This window comes from Anopheles moucheti, chromosome X (assembly GCF_943734755.1).
Source record: "Anopheles moucheti chromosome X, idAnoMoucSN_F20_07, whole genome shotgun sequence".
Classification (NCBI taxonomy): domain Eukaryota; kingdom Metazoa; phylum Arthropoda; class Insecta; order Diptera; family Culicidae; genus Anopheles; species Anopheles moucheti.
In genome coordinates this window covers 3,449,375-3,468,503 of record NC_069142.1, presented here as the reverse complement: position 1 = coordinate 3,468,503, position 19,129 = coordinate 3,449,375, and the positions used below count along the sequence as shown (strand labels likewise).

The 19,129-nt window shown below is 45.5% G+C and overlaps 1 protein-coding gene across 1 annotated transcript; it reads right to left on the bottom strand.

Moving 5' to 3' along the window:
• Positions 1-808: 808 nt before the first annotated feature.
• Positions 809-12,773, bottom strand: LOC128306388 (protein big brother). Its single transcript, XM_053043891.1, has 3 exons — positions 12,413-12,773; positions 9,857-10,087; positions 809-4,173 (listed from the first exon to the last, which is right to left on the bottom strand). Exons 1-3 carry the CDS (start codon positions 12,575-12,577, stop codon positions 3,877-3,879), a joined length of 693 nt encoding a protein of 230 aa, XP_052899851.1. The 5' UTR covers positions 12,578-12,773; the 3' UTR covers positions 809-3,876.
• Between the last annotated feature and the right edge of the window lie 6,356 nt (positions 12,774-19,129).

The following is a 19,129-nucleotide window of genomic DNA, read 5'->3' as shown; positions in this document are numbered from 1 at the left end:
AAAGGAGAACGCACAGTTGCACGGGTCAAATGCAATGCAGAAGTCTTTAACCGTGGCACGATAAGATGTCCGTGGCATAAGATTGTTTCGAGCGCTTTTTTTTTTGGTGGTTTTTGTTTTCTGTGTTTTGAATTTTATTTTCACTATCACATCACCGGTCGCGTGCCGCCGGTTGAGTGTTTTATGCTGGTTTAAGCGGGTGTAAAAAGTTATTTAAAAAATTGTTCTCTTTTTTTTCTTCTCCACCAAACTGGCGAACGAAACGATCGGAGGCCTTGCGTGCGTGTTTTTTTTTTTAAACTTTGCAGTTCCATCCTGCTCGACGATTGGGCGGAATTGCCATCCGCCGCCGGTTTCGTGATGGACATTTGACAGTTCGTGGTTCGGAACGCTTTCCGATGCCAATAGACGGCGCGAAAGAAGGCGAGACAGAACAGCGAAAAACCTGAAGCAAAACCAACCACACACTATTTGGCTTACCAGCTGTCAGTTGGTGGCGGCGGTGGGTGGTGGTCGTTGGGTGCCGAAATAGGTTCCACAATAAATGGGCAGCACATCAAACGAACTCGTTACTAAGGGTCAAAGTGTTCCAAAGCGAATCGTGGGGGGGGGGGATGGAGAAACAGTGCCGAATTGTTTGTTTCTTTGCTGAGTTTCGCAGAGAACCGCTCGAGAGTGTTGACAAGATACCGCTGGCTGCTACATTAGTAAAGTCACTGTAGGAAAACAGCTAACACTTACCCCTTGTTCCCAAAGCGAAGAGTCGAAAAATGAAAACACACAGACACAAACGTGGTAGTAATTTGTTTTTCATCGTAGGATATACGTAACAAAAAGAAATCTCTATTTCCGTTTCTGTTTTGTTTGTTTTAGTGTTTGTTTCACCATTTTTTGTATTTTAATATCAGTTTGTTGCTAGGGATGCAGTTTATCCTTCTTTACTTCTTACTGGATGATACAATAAATTTACTTTCCATTGTTTTACTTTTGCCTTTCGCTTGTGCTCTATTGTGCCGTGTACCACGTACTGATATTCCCTTTCCTTTGCTCACTGTCTGTTGGTGGGCGAAAAGGGGAAAGAAGAAGGGAGCGTGTGGAGGGATGGGCGATTAGTCTTCTCCTTCTTGTGTCAGCAAACTTTCAATACGGGACACAGACATCGATAACACGTTTTTTTTCCACACATCGAAACGATGCAAAAGCTGCTGGAAAATGTCCGGCAGATCCGTTTCTTACGCAAATCAATTTCTAACCTGTTTGATCTTGTTTGATTGATTTGACATTTGAGCGAACAATATACTTTTTTTAACCTCTTACTGCGCAATGGGGTAGAATTCGGATTTATTTTTCCTTTTTTTGTAAACAAAAATGCACAAACACAAAGATAAAAAAATGAATAAAATAAAGGCACAAAAAAAACATACACAATGAAAACCATTTTCAAAAGCAAATATATAAAATATATTTTTTATCAGCATCAATTAATAACTATAATAATATTATTACAAACTAGCGAGTGAATCTTTGTTTCTTTTTTGTGTGTGTTGTTTTTTTTCATTTTGTTTTGTTTTGTTTTGTTTTGCTAACGATTATAATTAAATAAAAGAACAAAAAACACACACACACACATGCGCGCACACGTACACGGGTACAGTTAACACTATCAGTACTCGGTTTATGAAGGGGTGACAGGGTGGTTGGGGGTGTTGCTGTAAAACAAAACAAAAAAAAAACAGAAAACAGAAAACGAATTGACGTAAAGTATGGGAAACAAACGAAGGTACGTTTTATGGATATCACTTGTCAAAAATCGAAAAAATGTGTTTATGCTTTTTGTTTTAATTTTTTTGTTATGTATATTATCTGCTTTTTTTCTCCTCCGTTTCGGGTTGTTTTGTTTCGTTTTCTGTGTTTTTTTTGTGTTGTTTTTTGGTTTGTTTGTTTGTCCACATTGATCGCTCGCTTATGCTTTTTTTATCCTTCTGTTTGCTATCCTTCGTTCACTATCTATTTATGCTATTTTCCATAAATAGTGACATTTCTAAGACAGTTTCACATTTTTTTGCTTTGTTTGAAACGAAATTTAGTAATATCGATCTGTTCTTTCTAGGAGCGAGTTTGTTTTCCGCTGTGTGTAATGTTTGTCTGCTATGTTCTGTTAAGTTTTCTATGTTTTTTTCCTCTCCTTTATTTTCGTGTTCGTGTCCTCTTGCCCGGAACTGGTTTACGCATCTAGAAAATGTTGATCTCTCAGTTTTACCATCTCTATTTTGTTCGTTTTACGTCAATTGAGTTTACCATTTGCTTATTCAATAATATTTACACTTTTTTCTTTTCATTCTTCACGCCTTTCTTACTGTCTCTTTTTTTTTGTTTTGTTTTTTTTTCTTGTGTTTTTTTTGTTGCTGTTGTTACTATACCGTTGAGGGTTTTCTTTTGGCATGTTAGTTGCGACGAAATCGGATGCAAACGAAACAATGTTGCGTTGGCTTTGCTGGACCGTGTCGCACTCTGGAGTTGCTGTTTTGGGAGATTTTTGTGTTTCTTCTGTCAAAGATTTTCATGTTAACCTTTAAAATAACCGCAATTACGTGCCGTGCCCTTAAACGTGCGCTTGGTATCTTTGTGTGCAAAACAGTGTCCCTTCACATCCTTCCGCTTTCTGCTAGTTTTTCTCTCTCTTTTCTTTTCCACTTTCCGTCCTCTTTTGAGCTATTCACATTAAAATGCTACTTTCACTAAAAAACTTAATGTACAATTGTGTCCGGCGCTCGCTCTCCGTGTAATTACTTCCCTCTAGTCTTACAGCTAAGCTCAAGCCCTTTGTGCCGCACATCGCGGCCTTCTCCAATCCCACCCTCGCCTCCCGCATTCTCACATATCAATTAAGTATCCTTACATTTGTTTAAGTTTTTCTTTTTTGGTCTTTTTTTTCGTGGCTACTATTTTTGGTGGAGAAAAATCAAAAACAGTACTCACACACGCACACACACACGCGCGCACTATGTTTTCTCACACAATGGTGTTTTTTTTGCGGGTCTCGCCAGTCTGCTACACTAGACCGGTGTAGCGGTGGGAGATGTTGCAAAAGAAAGGGATGGAGAAATCCAAAACAAAAACCATTTGTGAGAAAACCACACAAAGGATAAGGAAGCATTTGGGACAAGATGGGGAAGTCGATGGGGAAAGGTGGATGTACAAATAATTAATAATTCCATAACACAGTTGATTTACAATGTACAATATACAAAACACAGCCAGCGAGTATTGTGGCGAGTGTGTATCCGTCTCTCATCTCTTTCCTATTCGGCTTCAAGCTTACCCTTCTGACAGACGAAAGAGATGAGGGGCTAATCTCGTAAGGATCGCTAGCTTAATTGGGAAGTAGAAGGAAGGATTCTTATCATAATAGTTTATATATATATAGGTGTGTAAGTGTGTGTGTGTGTGTATGAATATGGGTGTTAAAGATTTGGGGAGGGTGGAGAATTTGACGGCTGCTTCACTGGAAACGTGTAACGAAAGCACGGCAGAGTCAGAGCGCACACTCACCCCCTGGAAGTCCCCACCGTTTGACAGATCTGGACCTAACGGGTCTCCGAGACCCGGCGACCGGGTTTGCCCCGGGGGAGAGAGGAGAGGGGACCTACCCCGCTCGCAACGGTGGCACCCGTGTGTTGGTGTTAAGGTGCCCGCGGACAGAAGGGGAAAATGCGCCTCGGGCGCGTTCGAACCACAAGCACCGAAGCGCTCTGTGAGCGGTGTGTTGTTGTTTTGTTTTGCTTTTTTTGCAATGCGTGGCGTGGGCGGGTCCCCAGATTAGCGGTTTCTCCGTTGTTTGGCACGTTCTGTCTAACAGCGCCCCCCATCTACGGCTTATCGTCTCCACATGCCGGACGCACCGGCCGTCACACCGACACCGATCCCGGAACCGTTCCGGCGCATCTGCTCGAACTCGTCCTGCGTGGTGCGCTGGTACGTGCGCTGCTTGTCCTCGAAGTCCCGCAGGCGCTGGTTGTACCGTTCGAGCTGCTCCCGCAGGATCGCATCCTCCTGGGCGGCCCGCTTCTCGTCCAGCTCCAGGCAACCGATCCCGTCCAGGCGCTCCATATCGAGCCAACCCCGGAAGCGTACGCACACACCGTTCATGATGAAGTGGGATTTGATGTGAACCTGCAGGGTGAAAGCGAAGGGAAGAAAATGTGTAAGTATGTGTGGATCAAGTAGGTCGAGATAAGCGATCGATCACGAAACGGTTCTTAATGCAACGGAATTGTTACACGCATTGCCTACCAACAGGCGCACAACTACTATCCCTTTACGATTGTCATGTGCCGCCGCCGGGTGTCGTGACATCATGTCATTTTTATTAACGTCCCAACAACCGGGACCACCGCGCGAGTACTGATCCTTCCCCCTTCCCACCTTCCCCACGCCCTTCCGCGCCTTTACATCCCATACTAAGTGTGTCGATTTACGAGTCCTGCAAAACAAACAGCATTAGGGACGATGCAATGATGTTTACAAGGCCGTTTTAAATGGACTCGAACGCAGCACGCGCTTGTACGCCGGTGGGCTTATTTGTGACAATGTTTTGTTTTTCTTTTTCCTTCGCTACCCCGCGTGCGCGGGTGTGTAGCACAAGCACAAGGGTCTCAAATGTCACACCGTCCTTTGGATGAGTGCGGTATGGAGGAAAACCCGCGGGACGTGCGCTGAAGCGGGAGCGATAATTTATAACGCTTGTTTTACGCTTGTTAAGCAGCGACAAGCGACACGGGAGCGCATGATCGGTACTGACGGTCCGATCCTCGTGCAGCACGGTGGTCCGGTTGGTGGACGTTTGAACAAAAAAATGTCATATACAGACAGTCCCCAAGATCCGCGTAACTCAAATTTTCGCGTAAGTCGAATTTCCTAGTGCAATTTCGTTTATACGTCAAAGTTACAGAGTCGACTTCCTTCTCTGCACTTAATTTATTCGCCGAAGCAGGCGATTTTTAGAAAGATTACATTAAAATAAGGCTTTTAGACCAAAGTTCTTCAGATTATCCTTAGATTTTGTGCTATAAACTGGCTCATCTGTCAAATTTTATCAAAAAATCTACAAATTGACGTCGTCTACAAATTGACTTGATTTGGTCCAGGCGAAAAACTTTTCTTCAAAAATTCAGGGTAAACATTCAGAACTTCCTGAAGAAGGTAGGTCACTGTCACATCTTCTTTATCGTTCCAACAACTACAAGAGATCTAGTCCCGTCATTTATAGCAAACGTTAATTTTATTTATCAGTAAATATAAATATAATGGTCCGGATGGGATTTTTCACTGGTCCTGTCGTGTGAAGATCGCCCAATATTCATATATTCATATTCATGGAACAGTCCTGAAAGCACTCGGCAGACCTCTTAAACGGACAATGAGGAATTGTATATGGGAGTTTAATTGGAGTGTATCAAATTCTACGCGAGCCTTGGAAAGTTCCTTGATGTCACCACTTACCGACTAGTTTTTATATACACGATTATTAAAGTTGGAATATTTTAAAGATAATTTCATCTCTCTCAATTTCACTTTAAAACCTTGTTGTATGTTTTAATAAGTTCTTTTTATAAAACGCGCAAAATCATGCATCAATTATGGTAGAAATGTTTAAGTTCCACAACATTAATGTGATGAAAATGAAGCGTTTTAGTCAATCTGATTGGTCCCGGTAGTTATAGTGTTAATATCTCATGAAAACAAAATAACTTTGACAAAAAATGTTTAATTACAGCACAATAAGCAATGCTTCTTGATGATATTGAATCACTGTGCGTTGCGCCGTTGGTGGTCTTAGGCACTTGAGTGCGCTGAGTGAGTGTCGAGTGAGGCATCTCGCCGTTGTGTCCGATCGATTGTCGGTTGGACGGAGTCATCACCGGTATGTAACCGGTATAGCCCCAACATCTTGGCTATTCTGTTGCCAATGGGTTAGCGATTGAATGCTAAAATACGCACGAGCCATGCTCGGACCAGCTGCTGCGCGGCGTTCCCAGTCTCTCTCTCCCGGCCCAAAGGTAATCGGATACGGGGTCTAGGGTCCCGTCCGACGTGTATCTTTTCGGTCCGTGGCACGCTTAACCTTTAAGTGACGAGGATTAAGGCGGACGCACGGTTTCGAGCAGACTGAACAGCCAACGGCTAAGCCTTCGTAAAACACCATAATTAGCCACCGGAAAGCGTAGGAGCGTGGAGGCGTAGAACGAAAAAAATAAATAACTCGGCCAAAACATGTGTACAAAGTGTACTTTTTCGGTGGTTCGCTTTGCCATTCGGTTCGTCCGTAATCGTTTTGCAGCGAAAAGCCGGGTTGGGTTCCTGCTCGCATCTTAAGACACACCAATTAGTGGCACGCGAGCGGCAGACACTTGCAGCGATCATTAAACCCACACACCCTGCGCCGGGAGGACGGCGGGGTTTTGCAAAACCGGAGCCCGAATTGTGACATACAGAACAATCGCAAACACTGTCAGCTGTTTGACTGGGCGCGTTCGCAAGACAAAAGCCGGATCGGGCCGTGTTGTGTCTGTGCGCTCAATTACGATCATTGAGCTCGGATGGCTCGGTTTGCGATGGCCTGAAGGTGCCCAAGTGGCGCGGTTCGCTTTGCACCAGCTGGTAGATGGGGCGGCACGCACACGCGCTTGACGGAAGTGCGAAAACAGGGTCCACCGATAGCAACACGACCCCTGTTCCGGCTTCCAGATGGTGTGTGGCCCACTGCCGCAAAGCACGATCGTTTCGGCTAATACTGCTTTGATATGAGCCTAATAGGGCTAACCGTTTCTTAACCGTCGGTGACCTTCGTGCCCTGCCGAAGCACAAAAGGCACCCGAAACCCAAGCCAAAGCGGTTTGACAGGTCGGTTAAACCATTCGGCAAACCATGGGGTAAGTTGGCGGTGGATTCGTTTGGTCTTTTCATTTTGTTATTGCTTATTTTTTTAAACACTCCTACACCTTTTACAAACTACTGAATGGAACTGAAGCGGGAAGTAGGATTCGCGTATGTTACAAACAGGTATTTACTAGCCTACTCCTATTGACACCGACGGCCCCCCGGTGCAAGCGCGTGTTTGCTCTATGTTTCGCCAATTCCACTGTCATTCAACCGTTTGTTCGCGCATTACACCCTGCCCCGGTAGGTGCATGTCAAGCACCTGAACGTTTCCGGTTCCGGCGATCCCGGAGCCGCCCCGACAATTCCCCGGGACAATGGTGCCACAATCAGCACCGATGGACAGGAAGCCGTAAGCGGGAGGCGTCAGCGCGTGAAAATGCATCGACTGTCAATTGGACAATTGGAGCAATTGAAGAAACACCAAGAGGGAAGAGGGGGGAGGTAATTGCACACCTCAGCTTGTGGGGGTGGAAATTGGTGGGGTTGGAGGAGGAAAGATCCGTCGGCACTCAGCCGTGTCCCGTGTGCTGCATTTCACCAGCTGCCAACGCAAAACTGTGCGGCGTTACCCCCGAACTGTCTCGCGTTACTGCCAACTGCGTTGCCTCGGCTGCCCGAGTACGTGATGAATGTATCGTAACAATGTGCTTAAAATGTGTGTGCTTACAAAAAGCTTTCGAAAGCTAGAAGTCACTTCGATTCGCGAGAAAATGGAAGAAAACTGTGCACCATTATGTTGGGAAGCGTTCTGCAAAGCATCTCCCTATAGAGATCCTTCCGAAATCCAAGAAGGGATAGACATCTTCCAAACTTTTGAAGATAAAATCTTGGAATACCTCCTTTGCTTTATCGAGTAAATCAAAAAGTCGTATCAAGAGAACTCCTTGAAGTTTAGGATTGAATCTATCTGTTATTAAAGCTATTACAATTAAAAGGAACTGAGTCTCTCATCTCCTCTTTGATAAACTCATTGAAATACCAAGAAGAGACTGTCTTTTACGCATATCGGAATGTTATGACATAATTAACACAGGAAATGCTTTTTTGGAAGCCATGCTCGACGGACAGCCCGCTAAAGCTTAGCTGGGATATAGTCACCAAGAAAATTTGGTAAAAAGCAATTAATCTTGAATGTCAGTAAACCTCAAGGCGTCTAATACATGTCTAATAGTAAATAGAAGGTATTGGAGTAACTTCATATAGTTAATGAAGCAGTATTGCAATTTTGAAACTGGATGTAAGAACTTAGAGTTAAAGATTGGGAATTCTCCGAAAACCTACGGCTAGATGTAGGTTTAGCTCACAGCGTTCGGGTGTCCATTCATTCGAAGGGGAGTGTCCTAGTCGATGAGACGCCACCATCCGTGGCAACCATCAATCTTTACGAATCTCACCGACCTCCATCCCATTGCCCAAAATCTTCACCTCCACGCAGCTGCTCCGAAACAAGGAGCCGGTCTGCGCAGGACCAGCAATTGCGGGTATGTGTGTGTGTGTGTACATCCGTAGGTTTGCTGGCGCGAATACACTCTACCATCGCTTTGCAGCAGCATCTCCGGCCATTATCCGGGTATGCCGTGTCGGTGTGGTCGTGTCGTCGCGTGTCACCCCCCAAAACCCCGGATATCGCCACGGTAACCAACCTCGGTGGGTAGTAGTTGCCTCGCTACTGTTTCCCAGTTCTCAAAACCGGCACATCTCAGAGCCCTGGAAAGCTATGGAACATCTAACCCGGACATCTAATCGGATATCGGTGTCTTTGAGCTCGGAGGTGTTGAAACGGGAGGTTTTAAATTCAAGTTGGTGACATCTCAGAACTCTGTTAAAGTTGAAGTCAACTATGCTGAGTGAAGAGTTGTGGAATTGGTCCAACTTTCTAGAACTCCTCGCACACGAAATAGTTGGACTCTCATGAAAGGTGGAAAGATTCCAGAGCTTCTTCTGGGATGTAATCCAGAAATGGTTCCAGCAACACCCGTATCATCTCAAAGCCTCTGTAAGGTGTCGTTATTGTTGCTGTTACATGATAATTGGATCTCGTCTAAAAGGTAACCGGAAAGGCACTTGGGATGGTACCGAACACAAAACACCAGCACAGTGGATGCAGTTAGACAAATCTCCTTATTAGTATCGCATGATGCAACGGTGCCGTTAAAAAGGCGCACCAATAAGCCCTAAACGTCCACGGGACACAGGGCTGCAAAAGGACCCGAACAATAACCAACCAAAATCCCGAGATGGATTGCGAATACAGTTCAATTATCCTTCGCTTCGTTCTGCTTGTTTATGTTGTCAAATTTGACCGTTTTTTTGTGTTGGTCCAAAACCCCGGCCCATTGCAACCGGCTGTCTCGATGAAGACGAACAAAAAAAACACTCACTCAGGATGCACATTGCCCTTCGCCTCCCTCGAGGCCACGGTGGCACGAATTGCATTCGCTCCGCTGCTTATTGAAAATTTACTTTTCAATTATTTCAACCTAATCGATCCCGGTTCTCCGTTCGTTCGTTCTCTCTCTCGATGCCCACACAGCTTCTACGGGAGTTGGCCCGTCGAGTGGCAGGTACCGATACCATACAAACCCCCGGAATGGAGAAAGAAGAGGTCCAAAAGATGGACTAAAAAGGTTTCGATGCAGTTTTCGTTGTTTGTGTGCCACTTTTGTTTTGGGTTTTGATGCCTTTAAATTGTTTCTCCGTTGTGTTGCAGTTTCGTTCGCCACTGTTCGCGCATGGGACGGATGGTGAGTGAGCGCACATGTGCGATTGATTTCTAATTTACGGTTGTTCACAATTCACTATTTTCACTGCCACGGTAGCGCGTGGTTGAGTAGAGCATTATCTTTTCGTTTTTGATCCGACTAACCAGGGACAGGACAGTGTTGGAAGAACATTAGCGAGCGTGATACCGTACCTTGCCGTGCTCCTTGTCGAAGTCACACTCCTTCTCCAGTCCGAGATGGGCGGGATGGTGATGGTGGTGGTGGTGCGGGTGGTGGTAGAGGCCATGGTTCGGGTTGAAGACGAGTTGCAGGTTAATGCCGGTGGCGGCGAACGACACCTCCGTGTGACCCTCGCAGCATCCCGCCCGGAAACGGCCCCGCCGTTCCTCGATCGGACGATCGCGAAAGCCCGTGTACCGTACCTATATGGATGGAAAACCCGGAGTGTGATGTTAGTGACTTATGCATTATCAGTCTCATTAACAATGATTTTCTCTAATTGGTAGATTTACTTAAACACAATTCCATTTTTTTCCCGTCGGCGCCCACTCACATTGACTTCAATCTGCAGTGAAATTACATGTATAGACGATGTCCGGGTGGTTTGCACTTTTCCCATTCCCCGTGCTATCGCTTTAACTGCGCAGCACAACGTGCGAAAATGGGCAGCATCCGGGAGATGGAACGGCTATAAAGGAAGCCATTTGCTAAATTACGTCACACGCTCGGGGAGAACCCGAAGAACCAGGCATGCGCTATTTTCAAAGTTCACCCCCGGCATCACGGTAAGCGTTGAAATTGTTTGACCTTTTTCGGGGAGATGCCTCTCTTCCGATTGGCTTACATGCGTTTCCACTCAATATGTTTAAAGATTCTATTTTACTCTTAAATTTTTAAATTATAACTTAAATTTTGAGCACATCAAAAACTTTCGGTTATTTTTTTCTATATTTTTGGAGTAAGGAGTAATCAAGTTATTCCAAAAGAAAACTAAAATTAAAAATATATATACATATTCCCCATCCGCACGGGATACTGTTACATTAAATAAACAACAACTAGCGACCAACAAAAATCAGGGTTAATAAAGTCCCGCTCTGATCTTTCCCATCCTAGTTTAATGACTGTTTACTTGAAACGAATCGCACATTTAAAAACCTCCGATCGCTTTTGTCACTATGATGGTTCTCCATTTCCATCCACCCTGCACTTTTTCCCACCCAACGTAAAAGTGCATCCACTGGGCCACTGGATTGGAGATTCAATGTAAACAACAGTACAGCTACAGTAAAAACAAAAGAAAATACATCAACAATCTGGTGGCGCCCGGATGGATGCATTGTTGCGGTGCTTTGGCGGAGACAAAACGCATCAAAAGGCGCCATGAAAGCGATTAAATTTGTGGCCGTACGAGGAGAAACTTGCTGCTAAAAACAAAGCAGCATTGTATAAATAAATGGAAACGCCGTACCCTGAAGACTGAAAACCTGTGCCTGCTGCAGCCAACGGCGTGCGAAGGTGCATATTTGTATCTCATCTTCATCAGAACAAGCTTAGCTCAAGCCAGATTTTAGATTTCACAATAAAATAAATAACAAGGCAACTTCAAGCTATAATTTGCCTACGTGGTTGATTCTAATTATTGTTTGAAAGTTATTGTTATTTATTGATATTAATTTAACTTGTTTAAGCTTAACTTTCATTAATCTAAGTTTACTTTAAACCATATTTTGGCGATACTTTAAATTTACTACTTTTAATAGACCGTTATTTAAAATTTGACATTTGATCAGTCATAAATTTCATTTAAATTTGTTAACGCAAAAGTTAAGCTAGTTTATTTCACTTAGTTTTTATCTGGCTTGAAAGCAAATTCACTTCGGGCAGATTTTGCCGCCGTTTTTAACAACATTTAATTTTTTATCTGAATATTTAATTTTAATTGATTCAAATTCAAAATTGATGCAAATTGAATTGAATTAATCACTATAAATCAATGTCTCTTTTTTGATAAGTAAAAAAAAACGATAATTACAATAGATCATATGATGAAGTGATATAATTAAATAATTCACTATTTTTATTATTTATCATTAAATAATCTTTGTAATTGTTCTTATTCTGTAAACTTTTTCACAAACTACAACAAATTCATTTGGTTTTTACCATTTTGAAGATACGAAGATGGAGGTGTGCTTCTTGTCAACAATACCAATCAAGTGTGAAGTTTAAAATAAAAATTGTAAATTATTCATGAAAATGGATTACGTTAAATGGTTTATAAAAAAATATGAAAATCCTTTTGCTGAATGTGATTTATCTAATTTTCAATAATGATAACAGCAAAATACTTTGATATTTCCGTAGGTTTTTGCATTAAAATTGGACTTTTTTACATTTTTCAACATTTTTTTACAATATTCAATAACAAAATAATGTAGCATATAGCAATAGCAATTAATATATTACAAACGCAATTCCAATTTACCATTATTAATTTCATCTTACTTCATTTCATTTCATTTCATTCTAATGGTTGTCGAATAATTTTCGTTTTTTTACTTTAATATTATCGATTATGTGCACAATTATCATCAAACTTCCAATTACATCAATAGAAAGTTTAAATTCTTCATTCGGGGACGTTTTGCTGCGTGTTCAATACTGCATGTTGCAACCAACTGTTTTGGTTTATGAAGTAAGATATTAAGATATACCTAATATAGCATACCCCGCACACAACTTACCTCACTGTCACGGCTTAGCTTCTTGAAGAGGTCGTCACTTTCGAACTTGGACTTTTGGTCCGGTACGACGCGCGGCATTTTAAAGATAAACCGCGGTTTCGGCTGCTCGTACAGCCCGATCGTATCGAACGGGATCATCCCGAGGGCGGCCGGATCGTTCATCATGGTTGAGCAAGTAGTTTGTGCAAGTAGTAGACCCGCACAGCCCGAAACGTCCCGCGCGTTACCTTCCGTTACCGCTATTGAGTGGTTGACGATATTTGATTGAGCTGTTCCGGTCACAATGCGTTTGCCCTACGGGGCACGCGATGTGGAGCACACGCGCACACACACAACAGCAAACCAAAACAAAAACAATGCATACACGATCTTAGGACTTGGGGTTCGGTGGTATGGCGCACCGTCCACCTGCGCTGGGGGAGGTCCTCTCTGCCTGGGTTTGATTGTAGAAAGCGAGATTGTTGCTTGTGGTTGGGAGCTTTATTCCGCAACTGGGTTGGAAGCACAACGTACACACTCACGGCCTTGCCAGAACGGTGGGAAAGATCGGTCGCCTCTAGTCGTACAGAGCGTTCCGCTGTTATCCTTGCTAACACATCGAATACCGAGATTCAAATCTACGCACGCCACCGCACACCGAACGTCGAATAAACAAACGAAATTATAACGAAAATAAACCCGGCACCGTAACTGTCACTTTTGCCGGTCCGGACTGTCAAATGAGTAACCCCGGGGACGAATAACACTAAACCCCGCTAAGCACTAACACTTCACCAGGCAAATGCGTGTAGTATACGTTTTCGCGTCGGTAAGCACCACGAGATTAGCGTAATGTTTTGAGACCAAAAAACGTGTTCGCGTTTAGACAGAAACCCTTCGATCACAAAACGAAGCGCTACAACGCAACGGTATCGTGCACGTTCTCCGCTTGGCTGGTCGGAATGGAATGACACCCCGTACGAAACGGGCACCAAGATGAAGGAATCGAAAAATGGAGAATTCCGAAACGAAACTGCTCGAACCGGTTCGGTTCTGCACGCATCCTTTTCCATCGCGTGTGTGCGTTTAGTGCTCGTGCGTGCGTTCGGCTTCAAATGGGGCGGAGCTTACGCGCCTGTATGCAGGAGCCGCACGGCCCGCGTGCGGCTCGGTTCGCTTCCCTTCCGCTTCGCTTCAACGCGCACACGAACGAGCTCGAATTTCGTTACCACGCCCCTTTGTGCGTTTCGCACAGCTGCTCGAAAATGATTGAAGGAGCCGTAATATTCGCTGGGAAAAGAAACATTACAAACCGAAACTGTATCCAAATTTTGTGCGATTTTAAGCACTTTGCGGCGTAGTAGTCTTAGTTTAGTGCTAGTAGAATATTAGCTAATTATAAATAAAAGAACTGATGGAGCATATTCTGTCAAAATGTTGCTTTAGCTTGGAAAAAAGTCAGTTGGTTTCACTTTCGCAAACAGTTTCACGCTTCCCTGATACTACTACCCTTTCATACATTAGCTGTCACATTTCCTCTCTTTATCTCCATCTCTCTCTCTCTCGCTCAGCCTCTCCCTTTCCCTCTCACTCTTTTGGCACACAACCCCCGTACGGCACAAGGGTCGAATGTTCCGCTGAGAGATGGATTAAAGAGATTATTCTCCGGGTGCGCTTTTGATGTTGCATGTTGAGGCTGCTGAGGGTGTTTTTGCTTTCTTCCTCCTCCTTTCGGGCGCATGTTACCTCCCGGGTAAACCAAAAAACCCCGAAATGGGGAAGTGAATGGATGGGCGGAGGTTTCCTACCGAGCATGTACAAATCGGACACGGAGGATACCGGAACAGGGCCGCGATCGCCGCGCGCGCCACCGGTACCGCCCGCGGTAGGTTTCAGGGCAATATGGCGGTTTGGCGGCATTGTGGTGCCGTTTTTTGGCCTGTTTTTTAGCCGCCGAAAGCCGGCGTACCACAATCGTACCGGTTTTCCGATCCCTCCTCCCAAACCATCGTAACTCCCTTCGCTCTGGGCCCCCCTTTGCTACATTTCTCCCCCCAGCCCTGGGGGGTATCCTTTACCGCCCCCGGCGGGACACGCTTTGGGGGAGGAAGGTGGTCGAGATCGTGCTCTGGTAGGTTTCATCCCTTACGCGTCGGTGTGTTGGGTTACCGATTTTTATTTCGCTTCGGCAGAAAAGCGTCGCAAGGCGTGTGAGCGTGATGGGGCGATGCCGGTTTTTTTCGCATTTCGGTTCAGCGCCCAACCAACGACGACCGAAAGGATGCGCACACACATAATAATCACCTTGGAAGGATTGAAAGCAAGAAGAAGAAAACACTCTCACAATTTAGAAGAGAAACGACGATTTTACTGATATTGTTTTGTAGTGAAAAAAGTTAGCAGCAGAAAGAAACCCCTCCCCCGCGCCACCACCGACACTCGCTTGCACTAACCGTACAGAAAAGGATTCTTTTAAGGGACTGGTACACCCCCTTTAGAAAAGGGTGCATTACTCTTCTTCATTCCGCACTCCTCCCTCCTCATTTCGCTCCCACTTTCTCCACCCGCCTTCTACCGTGTATCGGGATCCAATTTGCATAATTTCGGAAGCTTTTTCGTTAATGAGGTCCCCGCATCCGGGCGGCATTGGGAAAAACGGGATTGCAAATGGGAGTTCGGTTGGGTTAAATGGAGTTTTGTATGATTATTTATAACTACTTGCAAGATACTTCCGAGCGCTCCCTGTTTGAACGGAGGCGTTTAATTTGTGTGCAAGATGTGCGTGGTGTGAAAAACTTCACCTTAGGGATGGGTTGTCTAAGATTCATTTAAATGGATGGAACCGGCGTAAGGCACGAGATTAACCAGTGCGAGTCGGTTCCGTAGCTGTAGCGAGTTGGAGTCGAACTCTGAGTGCAAGTAAGTTTAGTAAGTTCAAGAAAAGTTTGTATAAGTTTGTATAGGAACAAACTTAATCATATAGGATGTAGGAACATATCGTTAGACTCCTTCCGTGGAAATCCCAAGGCGTACGGCCAAAAGTCCTCTACTGAGACTCCAGCCACTTCCGATAAGATGTATGTTGGCTCTGAGCCTACTCCTAACTGATTTGATCAGTGCTATGAGCCCAGGAATCTCAGAGTTATGCATTAAGTATGTCTAAGTCTTCATTTCGTGAGTGTCTTCGTAAGCGTCGTGTGCTCTCGATAGATATTGAGCTTATTGAGTTAGAGAACATTAGAAAACCATGAATTCATGAAGTCGTCTACATATAAGATAAAACTATTTTAATAAAGAACAAGTCAAACCAATAAACGTTATTAGAACTCACAGAACTCCTAAGATCCTCAAAAAAACACTTATCTTTTGGACCTCGTGTCCGAAGTTGCTCGCTTAAGGATGACTACGAATCGGTAGTTGTACTATAGGTCAACTCGTACATCACTACCTCCGCATGGCGAATGTTGAGTATCTCGAGGGGGTTCGTCTCTTGGAATCTATCACTCACCGACGGAGGTGGTTCGAATTCCACAAAACTTCTTCAGTTGAATAAAAAAAATTAAAAACGGCACTCACAACAAAAACATACGAACTCCAATTGCAAAGGACATCACTTTTGCGTATCACGCATAGAATAAATCAATTCAAACACAGCGAAGCGCAAAGTTGAGCACATGTTTGACACATTCGTACCGGGTTTTACTAGTCCCGTGTAGGTTGTTGTTTTTGTTGTTGTTATTGTTGTGAGCTCGATGTGTTGCTAAAAACTGGGTGGAAAATAAAGGAAACAAGCGCAATATCTCACCCTACCCTGAAAAAAAAACCGAGGGAAAGATCAAAACCTCGCCGGGATTCAAACCTTCGTCTTCGCGTCCTCGCACGTCGTCCCGTGTGTGCGTGCGTGCGCGCGCGTGTGTGTGTTTGTGTGTGGTAGTATGTGTGGTAGTCGTGGCATTGGTCTACTATTTGCAACCGAAACCAACCCAATGAATCAACCGACGAACCAACCACTTGTGTGCGGCCGATTGTGGTAGGCTGTGGCTTCCTACCGTGGAGTAGTTGCGAGGGGAATTGGAGTGGAGTGGAGTTTGCCGGTGGGAAGGTGGACATAACGGTGGAGCAGAAGGAGTCCTGCTTCTTTCTGTGTGTCTGCTGCTGTTTGTTCGTGGCGCAATTATGTACCACTTACAACCCCCCAAAAAAAGGGGAGGGAAAACCGAGAGCGAAGGGCATGGAGTGTGTTATAGGGTGGGTCTTGTTTTTTCACTTCCGAACTGCGTACTGCTTTCTCGCTCTGCACACTGAGGGTCCTTCCGGGCACCAGCGGGAGGAGGGGACGATCCGTTGGGTGTGTGTGGCCTGCACAAAGCTGGAAAGGAAAATCCGAAACCTCCGCGATACTTTGCCTATCCGATGCGTTGTGGCACTTGTTGGCATGACAAGGACGAAAAGGATAGGCACACACACACACACACAAACTCGCCATACCCTCGCGTAGGATGGTTGGATGGAGCCATGAAAGATTCATCCTAACAACCGGAACATTTTCTCACGTAAACGAAACCTCGCCGATTGTGGCCAACTCCAGCATTCCTTTGTGTTTTAGCAGTGGTAAAACAATGGAACATGTATGTGTGCTACCTTTGCGCAGGAATCTTGAACCCATCAGGCGCTTGTGAGGTCGGCAAAAAAGTAAATAAACTACTTAAACTACCCGAGAACCTCCCGAAGCGCCCTCTAGCGTGTAACGATGGGGAGCTCTTAGAAAGAAGATTTAAACCAAAAAACAATATGTAGCATCTTTTCACTACAAAGAAGAATGGACAATACCACTGCTAGTACTGTTCGTCTGGGAAGGACATTTTCCCCCGGCCGCTATTAATAGCCGGTTTCGCCTTGCTACCATGCACGTTGCTGGCAAATCCTGCGTCGGTCGTACGATGTACGCTTTCAGAAGGACGCACAATCCTTGAGCTGCTCACCAGCAAGGCCACACAGTAACCAACACACAACGGCAATATACTGGCCACGACCGACCAACCCACAAAACAGCCAACATCCGCATCCACCCGGGAGGAGGTGATTCGGCTGGGGATGGAAAGAAGCAACAAAGGGTTCAAGGCACACACACATAAAAAAGCAACCCTCAAACCGCTCAAACTAGCCAACAGACTCGACCCGAAGTGTGTGGCCTGTAACTTGCGCTAGCATATACGTCCTGTCCTGTTGTGTGTACGATATCCTTGACAGTGTGTTTGTTATACTGGAAGGCCGAAACCGAAAGGGAACGAGCAAATTGATGCTGGCGAAAGCAGGAGCGCAATAGGTTTCCCAGATCCTTTCGCCAACGAAAGAGCGCTCCACGCCAAGCGAATGCGAATTCGTTGAGATGTACTTCTCCATCTCCCTGAATCCCGGGACAGCGTAAAGAAGCGAGAAGCGAGATGGAGAGATGGAGAGTGAGAGAGACAGGAAGAGTGCGAGAGCGTACAGGAATTGGGGACGCAATGGAGCAGCGCGATACACAAAAGCAGCCAAGCTCCACTTCGAGAACACATCTCGTGCATCGTGATCCACTGCTCGTGTGCGGTACCGAGTCGAACGATCCCATTTCCGTTTTCCGTGTTGAGCATGTGCAGCGACGCTTCGGCTGTAGATGTACAAAAAACCCGGGGAAGCTGACGGGTGACCGGTGGTTAGGGGCGGGATGGGGTGGCCCGAAACGCGATTGGGAGCCACCCTTTCGTGCTGGAAAAGCACCCGAACGCGGCAGGGAAAAACGAAACCCCTGCGAAACAGGGGGGGACACGAGAATGAGGAGGCGTATAAAACCCACAAATCCGCACGCTTGTCACCAAACGATGGCGGCCATTTTGCGTGTGCCATTTGTGGGCACACTTTCTGCCCGTAAAATGTTGGCTGCGCTCGCACGAGCTTCCCGCCCTTTTGTGTGTCGGTGTGGGTGTGTGTGAGACCTCCAACACATACTCCCCCCCCCTGAACCCACCGTCGTTCCGCAATGCAATAAGGCCCTTTAGTTGCAACCCTCATCCCTTCCCTTGAAACATCCCTCGAAAAGCACCACCAACCATCGAGTGGTGAGCCAGCGAGAAGTGGTTTTTGGTGTGCAAAATGTACACCTTCCCCAACCCACCTCCCACTCCACCCCACCCCCCTTCCTCTCCCCCATTGCCTGCAGCATAACTCTTCTTCCCATCCCTTTATTTTCTTCTGTGTCAAGCACACATCCCCCCCACCGATATTCAATCTCCCCTCCGCAAACCCCGTGCGCTCCAACCAAACATACGCGCCACATTGCATAATCTTCAGGCAGGGTTTGCATTGGGGGGTTGGTTGGGGCTTGGTGGGATACTGTTTACATCGTCGGGTTGAACGGATTGGAAGAGCGAAAACAAAGCCTCACACGTTCGAGCCAATTTTCCCCCGATGCGAATAAAAAAACAACCCCTCTTTCCCCCCCCCCCCCCCCCCGTCCCACTCTCCTCCCATCGTTTAACAATGAATGACTTCTTTTGCAAATCGGGTCCCTCATATGGGGAATTGTTAGCCTGCACGCGCCTGTCGCCGCTTGCCAGAGCTCCGTCGACCTTTGACAGCTACCCGTGTATTGATTCGTTGACATATCCACACATTGTTCACACACGCGTCGAGTGCGAGTGTTTTTTTGGTAACGCTGGAAACGTTGGTTTCATCAGTCACCCGGCAAAGGTAGTATCA